At 37.0% G+C, this 13,145-nt stretch overlaps 1 protein-coding gene across 3 annotated transcripts in view; it reads left to right on the forward strand.

Moving 5' to 3' along the window:
- Positions 1–13,145, forward strand: part of CDIN1 (CDAN1 interacting nuclease 1) — a 223,145-nt gene that overhangs the window by 89,946 nt on the left and 120,054 nt on the right. For all 3 annotated transcript variants that reach the window (XM_081049980.1, XM_081049981.1, XM_081049982.1), the window contains exons 6-7: positions 11,194–11,273; positions 11,627–11,676. In XM_081049980.1, the coding sequence (XP_080906106.1) occupies positions 11,194–11,273; positions 11,627–11,676 (130 nt within the window). The remainder of the gene's footprint in view (positions 1–11,193; positions 11,274–11,626; positions 11,677–13,145) is intronic.

The raw sequence follows: 13,145 nt of genomic DNA on the forward strand, positions 1-13,145 counted from the left end.
ATGCTTTCAATTTCTCATGCCTCCATTTTTTCCATTTCTAAGATGGGGAGAGCCACCTTGTAGGTACATTCTGAGAATTCAGTGAGTTAATACGTGTGGAGTTTAGAATGGTGCCTGGCCCAAAGTAAGCACTCAGTAAATGTTAGTTGCTGTTCCTTTTTTTAGAAGGGAAAATTTGTTATAGGATAGACTGAGTAACCCCATCTTCCTGAATGCTCAACTGACTTTGTTCAGATATTAAATTGGTGTTTCTGAAATTTTACAGTTTTTACAGTTACAATGTTTGCCATATCCATATAGCACTACATGTACTAGTAATAAATATACTATATTTACTTGATATCTTTAAATGTCATTTAATTACATTTTAAAGGAAATTTGTAATTCCACCTTAAATGATAAACTAGAATTTCTTACCATAAATAGAAAGTATTGATGACATGAATATGTAACTGTTAAAGAAAAAAATGTTTTGCATACTCGTAAAGCCACTTCACAAGCTTATGCCAGTGGTAAGCACTCTGCTCTTTGGGAGACATGGCTTAGATATCATCAACATTTAAAGACCCCTTACATCTATTATTTGACTCTAAATTTTCTAAAAACCATAAAAAAATAGCCTCATTCATAATGAGAACATTTCAAATTAAGTCAAATCCATTTGATTACCTAAGAATTGCTGTCACAGTAGGGAATATAGGCAGGGCTCGGATTTTGTGTAGTTTCTTAATAACTCATTCAGCAATTTATTGAGCAGCTATTTTGTGCAGAGCAACTCTGAGATGATAACAGAGAAACAGTTCTGCTTTTAAGCAGCTCACCACATATCCTGACATAAATATTTCCTTAGTCCTCCATGTGACTGAAATATTCTCAAATGGGGTGATATTGCATAAATACATATGCAGTATACCTGTGGCATTAAAATTGCATGGGGGGTACAATTTTTTAAATGTCTAAAAAGTCTTCTTTAGATAAGCCATAATGAAAAAAAAAAAGTTAAGAAATATTGATGTAGCCCAAATAGAAGACCCCCTAAAGCCGAGCTTGAATTCTGAAACCTTACAACTTCAGAACCAGTAATACACTTGTAAGAATTACATCTTGTCTCCTTGGGGTGACCACAGGATGAGCTTAATCCTCTGGGTAAAAGCCCCCAGATACTTCTAGATAACACTGAGGAAACATGGCATTTTTTTTTCTATACTCTGCTAAACATCCCTTTTGTAGATTTTTTCTGATGTGTCATGGTTTCAAGTCTGAGCATCCTGATCAATCTCCTGTCAGCCGACAACAAAGTAACATTTAATCAAGTGCCAAATGGTTGGTGGACGAAATGAATTCACTCCACAATATGAGAGAGAGCAGAGCAAATGGATTGAAAAACTAAGGGAGAACCATACGGAAGGAGGTAAAAATTGAACTGAGCCTTGACGTTTTGGTCCAGGGAAAAATGAGAAAGAACATTCATTCTAGGTTTGGAGGATGGAGTTGGTGGTGAGTGGGCGGGAGGGGTGGAATTAAGTATGTTCCTGGCATGAATCAGGTGCTTAATAAATACTCATCGAATGTATGTTTGTTGACTAAGAGTCAATGGTGTATGATGGCGATAGAGCTGTAAGTCATCTGAGACAAGAATCTGAGCAGTGTGAATACTCATGCTTTGGAGATAGCGTCTTCCTGTCCTTACATAATACTTTTTTATTTGATGACTCTAGTTCAAGGTATTTCGCACGTGATTATGTGCTAGTTCGAGAGCAGAATTTAATTTGTTCCTATAGGATTCCCTAATGTTAAAAGATGTTTCTTGTTCACATCATCAAATGGGATCAGAGATCACCCCCGTGCAGTGGGAGAGCTAGTGGGCCGCCTGGAATTCCTGAGGAATAGTTGCAACTGCAAGAGGAAGCAGGCTCATGTGGGCCACTACAATATCAAAATTGTCCAGAGAGGACACTGACAGGCCAACTCCCACGGAGTTGTAGCTTGGGACGTGCATGACCTTGATGTCCAAAAGCCTTAAACCAGCATTTACAGAAATTATTAAATTCTAACTGGTATTTTTAGGCTTTGCTGTCTTGGAACTCAGCCTCTCGGGCAGCCGCCTGAGGAGGCAAATAAAGATACTGGTGTGCTTCGGGGTTGCTGCCAACAGCAGCTCCTTCCCATCCAGCTGTTTGACTGCAGGGGTTATTGTTTCTTCCGTGGAGAAAGGAGTAGGTTCTAACACCCTCCATTCTGTCTGCACATGAGTCTTCCTTCAGTATGGCCCATTTTGTCTTTATCCCTGTATTGTCCTTCCCTCACTCATCCTTTCTTCTCTCCTGACTGCTGCCACCCCATACACAGTCAGCTCCACACTGGTTCACCCATTGTGCTTAAATCTATCTGTGACCTTGGAATAAGGTTCCCAACTATATATGGTCTGGTCTTTGTTTTGGTTCAGGTATAACCTAGTCACAAGGCACTCTTTGCAGGAGGCAGGACTTTTAGGGACCTTAAGAGTGCAGATGGTTCACTTGCTCACTTGCCTCAGTTCCTTTCAGCAGTAGCCGCCCACTTTTCTCAGCTTGCATTAAGGAAAGGAAGAATTACAAAAATGGGTGGGAGGTCAGTGATTTGGGGGAAAGTCGTCACTTGTTTGGCTGCTGATGCTTGGAATGCCCTTAGCTAGAGAGGGAAAAATCCTTGTCGTTGTTATAGACAAGAGTTAAAATACAAACCTCCCATGCAGTGATAACAGTTAAGCTAATACACAAAAACGTGTAAAGGACTTCTACCATGTTCTTTCCAGAGAATAGTTCTGATTATGCATTATGTACAGAATGCCACAAAAGGGCAGGAACAGGGGAGGGGTGTAGTAAGGGAGAATCTGGCATTGCCATGTTTTGCCTGTTTAGCAGATTCACTTCTGGCTGTCTCTCCAAGGCTGTGTTGTGTATTCTGCTAAGAGCAGCCCCTGACTTCATACATATGTCATGGAGTCCTTTTTCTTTCACCCTCTTAACAATAGAAAGTAATGAGTGATCTACTTATTGATAATGTAGTGTTGGGAGGCAGAGCGCAGGCCATGCCATGATCTAACACCAGCCAAAGCAATAGTACAACAACTGTAACAGCCCAAGTCTGAAATGGCCTAAGTGCTTTTCGTGGGCTATTTTATTTCATGTTCACAACAGCCTTCCAACGTTATGCTCTTTTGCAGACAAGAGAGCTGAGGGTCACAGACATTAGTTAACTTGTCGAGATAGCATAGCTAGTAGGTGGTCTGTCTGATTCGGGGCTGTGCTCCATCACCACTGTTCCACGTTGCCTCGCCCTTTGAAAAGACTGTATAGCTTTCTGAGTTCACCTTTTTTTTTAGAAGGTATGTTTTTTTTCCTCTTTTGAGGAAGATGTAAATAAAAATTATGGTCTTGTTGTGTGACATCTGAGGCTAGGTCGTAAGAAGCCACAAGCTTCCACCTGGCTCTCCTGGGGTGTAGCTCTTGGAACCCAACTGCCGTTTCAAGGGAAAGTCCAAGCAGACCTTAGGCCCACATGGAAACTAAGGCCCACCTCATCCACAGTTCTGGCTGAGGGTGCAGCCAGCACAGAGTTGCCAAAGCATGTGAGTGAATCATCATGAAAGGGAATCCTCCAGCACACAGATAACCCACTCCAGTTGACACCAAAGAAGGAATAAGCTACCGGGCCCGCCCCAATTTGCCAAGTAGTGAGCATGTTAAGAAATTCTTATTTGAAGCCCCTTCCCATCGAAAAACTATGGGTTTACATTTGAAAATCCAGTGGAACTGATTCCCAAACAAATTGTCTTTTTTTCTCAAGCTTGATGATGAACACACGATGCGTTGGCCTGTGATATAGCAGCAACCTTGGAAGGACTGAGGGTAACAACCAATGACCATTCTCCTGCTGCCCAGCCTGGCCAGACGTCATGCAGCAGAGAGGTCTTTAGAGCTGATTTAAGTTGTTCCAGTCCCCACTCTATCTGCATCTCTGCCACCAGCTCTTCTTTCTGTTGTTTGAGCTCCAACTTCTTGGAAGGACCTTTAAATATTTATATAACTTTAACTTCAGGAAAATAACAAATCAACAAATATAAAAGGAAACAAGCTTTCCCTTAAACTTCTTACTAAAGGGTTTTCAAATTTTTCAGCAACATGGCAGAATGAGCTTTTGTTGATGGGCTATATTTCCACAACAAAGATGTAGAAATGATGGACAAAATAAACAACAAAGAAAAACAATCTTTTAAAATCCATAACCAAGTACAAACAAAAGGAATTTAATTTCTGGGTGCAAGGAATAGAGAGAGAAGGTATATTCAGAGTGGTAAACAGGCTCACACTGTGTAGGCCCATAGGAATTGTTAGTTTGAGGTATAGACATAAGGGGCTGGGCCTGGGATTTTGAACTCCACAGAGTAAAGATGTACAACCAGGAGTTGGAATTGAGCCTCCATATATAGCCCAGACCTTAGTACAAGGACTAGTAAAACTTCACTTACCTGGAGAAAATGGCAAGGAAGCTTGCTTACTGTGTATAGCTTCGAGTTGTGGAGTATTAGGAATGAAGAAAGAAATTAGAAATAGATCAGCACCATTTGGAGTTTGGGTCCCAAGGTACACTCTTGTTTACTGCAAGAAGCCTGAGCTAACAAATTAGCAGTAGAACTGGTTTCTGCAAAAGTAAACATGAAATGACTGTGTCATGGTTATTTCCAAAGTGCAGGACAAACAATTCTTGCTGAAAATAAGCTCCCAGTAAAAATTCATAAGCCAAGTGAGGAAACTACTATCATAGGAAAGATACGACACCAGATAGCTAGCTAGCTAGATAAGTAGATAGATAGATAGATAGATAGATAGATAGATAGATAGATAGATAGATAGATAGATAGATAGATAGATAGATGATAGATAGCATACCATGGACTTGAGATGAGAAAAGACATTATAAATTAAATCTATAAGATGATATTATAAACTATAAGATAAATCTATAATATAAAAGTATATAAATTGATTGACTAAATAAAGACTATAACTAGACAAATGAAAGAATACAAAATAGTGTGAAAAAGAACAGATTGATTTTGAAAAAACAAAAATAAAAAATGAGAAATGAAATAATTGTCCTTGAAGTTCAAAGATCATTAAATTAGTAAAGTATTAGATTAGGGGAAAAAAGATTAGAGGAATTAGATTAGAACAAAAATTAAATTAGATTAGAACAAAAATTAAGACTGGATCTAAGAAAAGCAAGAGATGAAGAAAAGGGAATGTAAACACTTTTTAGGAGCTGGTGACATAGGGGATAGAATAAGACCTTTAAATAGATGTCTAATATAAGAGTTCCAGAAGGACAGAATGGAGGCCAATGCAATAATAGCTCAAAATTTTTCTAACTCGTTTAAGTGATTTATCCTTAGGTTCAAGCTAATTCCAAGCATACTAAATAAAAAGAGCCATATTTAGTCTCACAGTGATGAAATTACTGAATATCAAAGAAAGCCCTAAAGCACAGAAATAAAAGACAAATTACTTACATAAGGGTTACAGTTACACTGACAGTAGAGTTCTTATCAATAACAGATATCAAGAGACATTGGAATCATATCTTCAAAGTATTGAAGTAAAATGACTCATTAGCCTATAATTCATCAGCTAGATTATCATTTAAGAGTGAGAACTAAGTAAAGATATTTTCAGGCAAGGGGTGACTAAGAGATTTTACTCAGTGATCCCAGCTGAAAGAACTAATAAATGAGGTGAGTCAGTAACAATATCCAATTTTCAGATATTGAATCCAAAAGTGGAATTCAAGAAGCAATGCTGAAAAAGAAAATTGCCAAACATGTTGATAAGCATTTTCCAAACATGTAAATAAGCATAGGATGCTTTAAAAAATGGAGGGACTGTATTAGTCAAGATTCTCCAGAGAAACAGAACTAATAGATGTGTGTGTGTGTGTGTGTGTGTGTGTGTGTGTGTGTGTGTGTGTGTAGAGAGAGAGAGAGGGAGATTTATTATAAAAAATTAGCTTGCATGATTATACAGGCTGATAATAAGTCCCAAGATCTATAAGTCCCAAGATCTAATAAGTCCCAGGTGGCAAGCTCGAGACTCAGCAGAGCCAAGGGTGTAGTCCCGGTCGAAAGGCTTGCAGGTTTGAGACCCAGGAGGAGCCAATATTTCAGGTTGAGTTCAAAAGCAGAAAAATGCCAATGTTCCAGCTTGAGGCCATGAGGTGGAAAAATTCTCTTCTACTCAGTCTTTTTGTTCTAGTCAGGCCGTCAACTGATTGGGTAAGGCTCACCCACATTAGGGAAGGCAGTCTGCTCTGTTCTTTTGGTGATTCAACTGGTAATCTCACCTAGAAACATTCTTACACACATACCCAGAATAATGTTTGGCCAAGTGTCTAGTGACTGTGGCCCAGTTAAGTTGACACATGAAATTAACCATCGCAAAGACTGAGAAATTGTGTTGTGGACAAGTTGGTTGGACAGAAATAACTAACACAAACATGTAGGCTAATCGCGGGGGGGTACGGGGGGTTCCTGATTGGAGTGAATACGTTCTAAATTTCTTATACTTAGATTTACAATGGAGATATGATTAGATTAGATATTGTTCAGTTTAGATAGTTTCTTGAGAGGACTATTAAAGAAGTAGATGTAAACTGTATTATTTTCAAGTGAATAAAGAGAGAAAGGAGGAATGAAGAAAACTTAACTACAAGATAGTAAAGGGAAAGAGAGAAGAGAATGGTTAGCAGAACATGGAAAATAAAAGCATAGAAATAAGTTTGAATGTGTCAATTACAAGTGGATTAAACTCACTGTTTAAAAAGCAGAGATTTTCTCAATTGAATTTAGAAATTTAGAAAATCTAGCTAAATGCTATTTATAAGAGCCATACCTATGACTTAATGACAAAATAATTTTCAAAGTAAAGAAATGGAATACCAGGCAGGCAGATACTACCCAAAAGAAAAGTGGTACAACAGTATTACTCCTAGATAATATTAAATTTAAGATAGAGAGGGAGGGAGAGATCATGACAATGCCAAAAGGCATAATTTCCAAAAAAATGTATGTAAAACAATTAATTTATGCACACAACAATATAGCCCCCTAACACAGGAAGCAAACATTACCAAAATAATAAGGAGAAACTCACAAATCCATGCTAATAGTAGATGATTATTTCATATGTAGTTTGGAAAAATTAATAAGAATGTAGAAGATTTAAATAATAAAATTAAAAATCTTGACCTACTTGACATACCTGAACCCTGTACCTCAAAAATAGGATCTTCAGTACTTTTTGAGACAATAAAAACATTTGCAAAAATTGGTTGCATATAAAAACACAAAGGAAGTCAACAATCCCCAAATTAATATAAACATTACATACTTTGACCACAATATAATCAAATTAGAAATATAATAAGTTTTTAAATAATTTATGGATCAAAGATGAAATCATAATGGAAAGTGTAAAATATTTATAAATGACAAAACTTGTGGCATGTAGCTAAAGCAGAATTTAGAGGAAAAATTATAGCCTTAAGAAGTATACATTAAAAGACTGAAAAAAATATTTAATAAAAATAGTAAGTTAATAAAAGAACAATGTGACAAACTCAATGTAGAAAGCAGGAAATAACGATCACCAAAAGATAAATGAAATTTGAAGAAATGGAGCAGTAGAGAGAATCAACAAAACCGAAATTCGGCTTCTTGAAAAATACTAATAAAGTAAACCAACCTCTAACACAACTGATACATTTTAAGTTTACACAAACTAATATTAGAGTATTTAAAGTTATTTGCAAATCCAGAAATTAAATCAGAGTGGTGTGTGTATTGATGTTTTATGGTATCAGTCTCCTGACTTCGTAATGTTAGAAATATTTCACAGTAAAAGGGTCATAATCTTTACTTTGTCACTACGCCCTAGCCCAGGCATTGCCTATTGTCTGTCCTCTGTAGCTTCAGCAGGTACCACCTCTCTCCTATTCTTGTGCGTCTAGTTCCAAGTGACTCATGCATTGCTACTTTGTACATGCTTGGTAGAAAGCTGAAATCTCAGCAGTTGAAGCAGTGGGAGGGTAAGACTGAAATCAACAGAGTGAATGCCTCCAGCAGAGATTAGGGATAATGAGACTCCTGTCCACCTATGGTCAAAAAAGACGGGTGAAAACTGGACAGAGGTAATACCTGGCCTAGGGACAGCTTCCATTGAAGGCATTGACTTCCTTGAGGGCTCTTATCCCTAGACCTCCCAAGATTGTCCAATTGCCTTATCTGGTTGATGTTATTGTTCATCCTTTTGGCAGTTCCTAAGCTTCAGAATATGTATGGAAAAGTAAGTTTGTACTCTCTTACTTCATCTGAGATACAGATATATTTTTGTGAAGCCTGAGGGTGGAGGTCTGCAAATGTAGGGCAGATGTGTCCTGGGATTGGAACCAAGGTCTTGACTTCCTATTTGCACTTCTCTCCTCAAAACAAAACAAAAAAGCCAGCAGGATGCAAGAAAAGACATTTTGTTGAGTTTTAAATGAATGTGGACTCAATGCATAGTATTTACTATTCAATTTTTTTTTTAATTAAAGTTTATTGGGCTGACAATTGTTAGTAAAATTACATAAATTTCAGGTATACAATTCTGTAATACATCATCTATAAATCCCATTGTGTGTTCACCACCCAGAGTCAGTTCTCCTTCCATCACCATATATTTGATCCCCCTTACCCTCATCTACCACCCTCCTCCACCCTTACCCTCTGGTAACCACTAAACTATTGTCTGTGTCTATGAGTTTACTATTCAATTTAAAACGACTGACTTCCCCTGTCACAGACTTCCTTTGCTTTGAATAGTGTTCTATTCAGTACATTCAATCTATTTTTTTGAAAGTTTATTGACTATGATTCTTGATTTTGATAAGCACACTATTCTAAATTTATATTGTGAGGAAATTTATGATGTCATCAGTTTCCTTTTTCTTTAATGTTTCCCTTTCTTCCCTCATACAATAAATGACCTAATTTTCTTATGTCCTGGAGTATTGTCCCTATGCCTTTTTTTAAAGAGCCTTTGTTTTATTATTTTAGCAATGAATCTGCATAGTTTGTTATGAGGTCATTAATTTTCCATAGGATAACACTTTTGTTACGCCATATGATCATTTGTAGATTAACAATCTTTTCCTTGCATGGGTATAAGAGTAGGCAATGTAACATTTTAGCAGTGACCTGGTGCCTGTGGCAAAGGTGCTGTTTCCTTGAGACGATGATGGCATCATGGATAACCTGAAAGAATGGGCCTGCCATTGCTATTCAGTGACTGAGTAGCAGACTTCAGAGAAGGTGACCAAATGCATGAGCACTGCTCTGGTCCCCTCTGACTGGCCAGACCTTAACATTAAGTTGGGAAAACTGAGTGACTTTACCAGGTACATTACTATCTATTGAACACTGTTGTTGTAATAATCTGTTTTTTCATAAGACGATTTGCTGCTTCGTATTCCCAGTGTTTGTATACCACTTATCTGTGGTAATTTCTTTCAGAAAGAATTGAGCCCAACGTAAGTTCATATGAAGCAAATGCCTAAGCCGGATTTGGTTCTGACTATTACTTACACTTCAACAGACTAAATAACAACGAAATAACTGTTGTAGCTATTTTCTCTAGAGACTCACAGAAGAAACCTTTAAGGTAGTCACCTCAGATAATATTATCAGATGAAGACACTGAATTTAAGAGGCCCTATAATATCCACAGGTCGCAGAGTTAGTTGTGGAGATAGGGCTGGATAGGCTTCCTTGGGTGATGCTCATTTGGGGTTCCAAATATGGCCTCTCCACTTGCAGGACAAACACATTTGTAAATGGTTGTTAAGTACATAAACGTTGCTGTGAGCATGCAGTTATGTGACTAAGAATGGGAAATAATTAAAATCATTGTACCTCATTTTTTTCTTTGTGGACTCAGTACTATGATTAAGTGAGAACGATCTAATTTCCTTATTTCTTCCCACAGTACTTACGAACATTTATCATACTTGTCAGTGTTCTTATGGCACTGAACTTGATAAAGAACATAACCAAAAAAACAAACAAACAAACAAAAAAAGTAGGCCAAAACTCATCTCAGAACCTGAATGATACAGATCTATAGTCCATGTTCATTCTATTAACTAGATAATTATCTAACATGCATTTTTAGATTCTGCTTGTATGGACCAGACCTTAAGTGGTTTCCCTAAATATTTGGGAATGACTCCACTGGAGGACTTGAAAGAATCGATTCCTGAGCAGCACCTGCCTGAGCTTCCGTCTGGAGACTTGGCCTTCCTCCCATGTTGAGGAAGAGGCCTTCAGACCACTTTGGCCTTTACTTGCCTGCAGTAAACGGCAAGAACAGAATTTCTTGCCTGAATTTTCAAAGAATGTGATCTGACCTAGCATCCCATATCAGATGTCTCCCGTAGTCTCTTCTTCTATAACAGTTCTGTTAATTTGCAGCTGGATGCAATAAGACATATTTTGGGACAAAAATTCATATATAAAAGTAAATATGTGTATATTTTTTTCTTATTTAAGATTCCCTCACTTGTCAGTCATTTTACCTACTTTTCTCACCTGTGAAATGGGCATAATATTTTATGGCGGTTGATGACAATTATTTTAGAAAGGTTTAGAATTCAGAAATGCTTCCTTGGCTGAAAGTTATTTTTATTGACATCATGGAAGTCTTTAAATATGACCTGCTTTCACTAAGCTCTCCACGTACATACGCTTGGTTACAAAATACTCACTAAGGTATTACTCGCAAAAGGTAAATATTTTCTTTCTGATTGTCTTTGTTGTGTTTTTGTTTTTCCCCCAAGTGAGCTTTTCCAAAGCTAATTTAACTGCAAAGAGACATATGCTTTAGGTCTGTACTTGTGAATTTACCTTGGAAAAATTAGGTCATCTTCAACTCTGGCAATGTGGCTTACAAACTTGGCAAAATGGTCTAATTAAAAGCTTCCCTCAGGTTTAAAAAAAAAGTGATTCGTAACAGTAGTGTTTTCATTTTCATGGTTTGTGTATATATAGGTATATGTCACTCCTCCTGTTGCATTACAAGTATGTTGACTGTCTGCTAACAGTTCATCTCTTTTCTTCTACAGCCGCCAAGTCTGTCATAAATAGTATGCTGCGGGACCCTTCTCAGATCCCAGATGGAGTTCTAGCAAATCAGGTCTATCAGGTATTAGTCACAGCTGTCTATTTTCAGTGGCAGTGCTGTTATCTGCCTAGCAGAGTAAAGGATTTTAAACCTCATTTAATTACTGTCATCATAAACTATCACTGAGGTCAGGGTGCACCATAAATGGCAATGCAATATTTGTGAGAAAAGCATTTCACTTTTTTAATAGCTTGCTTTGATAGTGAATAAAAAGCATGCAATTTTTGTTTTCTGTGATTAAATCTGAATAGCCTTTTGATAGCTCTTAAAAAAAAATTTTTAAGAAAAGTGCTTACTGCTTTTAGGATATCGTTTAACTGTAATAGATTTTGTAGTCGCTCCACCCCAGAACCCCTTCTCTTATTTGTCTGCAGTGCATTGTGAACGACTGTTGTTATGGACCACTGGTGGACTGCATCAAACAGTATCCTTTCCCATAAAATTTTAGGTGCGCAATTGGCAAGCTTAGACTCAGTGGAGAAGATGTGTCTAGCTTTAACCTGACATAAAGTTCTGCTTCACAAAACACATTTTATACTCTTCTATTTTACATTCAATCAACTGGAGGGTCACTGCAGACCATTCTTTTCTACAGCTTAAGAAAAACCAGATAGGCATGGGAAGATGTCAGGTCAGCAGCTGTGCATTCACATGCTTATTTCAAACTGCTTGGTTTTCAGTGAGTGTAACGGTACAGAATCATTAGCCAGGTAACATACTATCTTGGAACGTATCTTACCATTCTAACGAATATTTTTAAAAATACAAAAAATTTCCATTTAAAATGAACGAAATTCAGTTGAGTTTGCCAGAATACATTTTGAGCCTGACGTTAAAGGATGTTGTGGTTAAAATGTCTCCAGAATCCAGAGGAAAACAGGTGTATCCATACTTACATCTGACAAAACACACTTTGGGATAAAAAAAGATAACAAGAGACAAAGGTGGACATTTCATAATGATAAAGGGGACAATACAACAAGAAAACATAACACTTATCAATTTATATGTTCCCAATCATGGAGCACCAGAATATACAAAGTAACTAGTAATAGAACTACAGGGAGAAACTGACAAAAACACAATTATAGTAAGGGACCTAAATACACCATTGACAGCTATGGATAGATCATCCAAACAGAAAGTCAATAAGGAAATACCAGATTTAAATGACACATGGACATAATTGACATTTACAGAGCATTTCATTCTAGAATACCAGACTATACATTCCTTTCTTGTGCACATGGAACAGCCTCAAGGATAGACAATATGTTGGGACACAAAACTAGCCTCAGCAAATTTAAGAAGATTGAAATAATACAATGCATATTCTCTGACCACAAGGCTTTGAAATTGGAGATCAACTGCAAAAAGAAAGCAGGAAAAACTACAAATATTCGGAGATTAAACAACATGCTACTAGAAAACAACTGGGTCAAAGAAGAAATAAAAGGGGAGATCAAAAGATACATAGAAACAAATGAGCATAAAGATACATCATATCAAAAGTATTGGGATGTGGCAAAAGCAGTATTAAGAGGGAAATTTATATCATTACAGGCCTATCTCAAGAAACAAGAAAAATCCCAAATAAGCAACCTAATATTACATCTTAAAGAACTAGAGAAAGAAGAACAAATGAAGTCCAAAATGAGCAGAAGGAAGGAAATAATAAAAATTAGAGCAGAATTAAATGAAACAGAATAAAGACAACAGAAAAAATTAATGCAACACAGAACTGGTTGTTTGAAAAGATTAATAAAATTGACAAATCCCTGGTTAGAGTCACTAAGGAGAAAAGAAAAAAGATACAAATAAAATCAGAAGTGAAAAAGGAGAAGTAATGACAAATACCACAGAAATACAAAGGATCATACAAGAATACTATGG

The sequence above is a fragment of the Rhinolophus hipposideros genome (assembly GCF_964194185.1).
Source record: "Rhinolophus hipposideros genome assembly, chromosome: 5".
Taxonomy (NCBI): Eukaryota; Metazoa; Chordata; class Mammalia; order Chiroptera; family Rhinolophidae; genus Rhinolophus; species Rhinolophus hipposideros.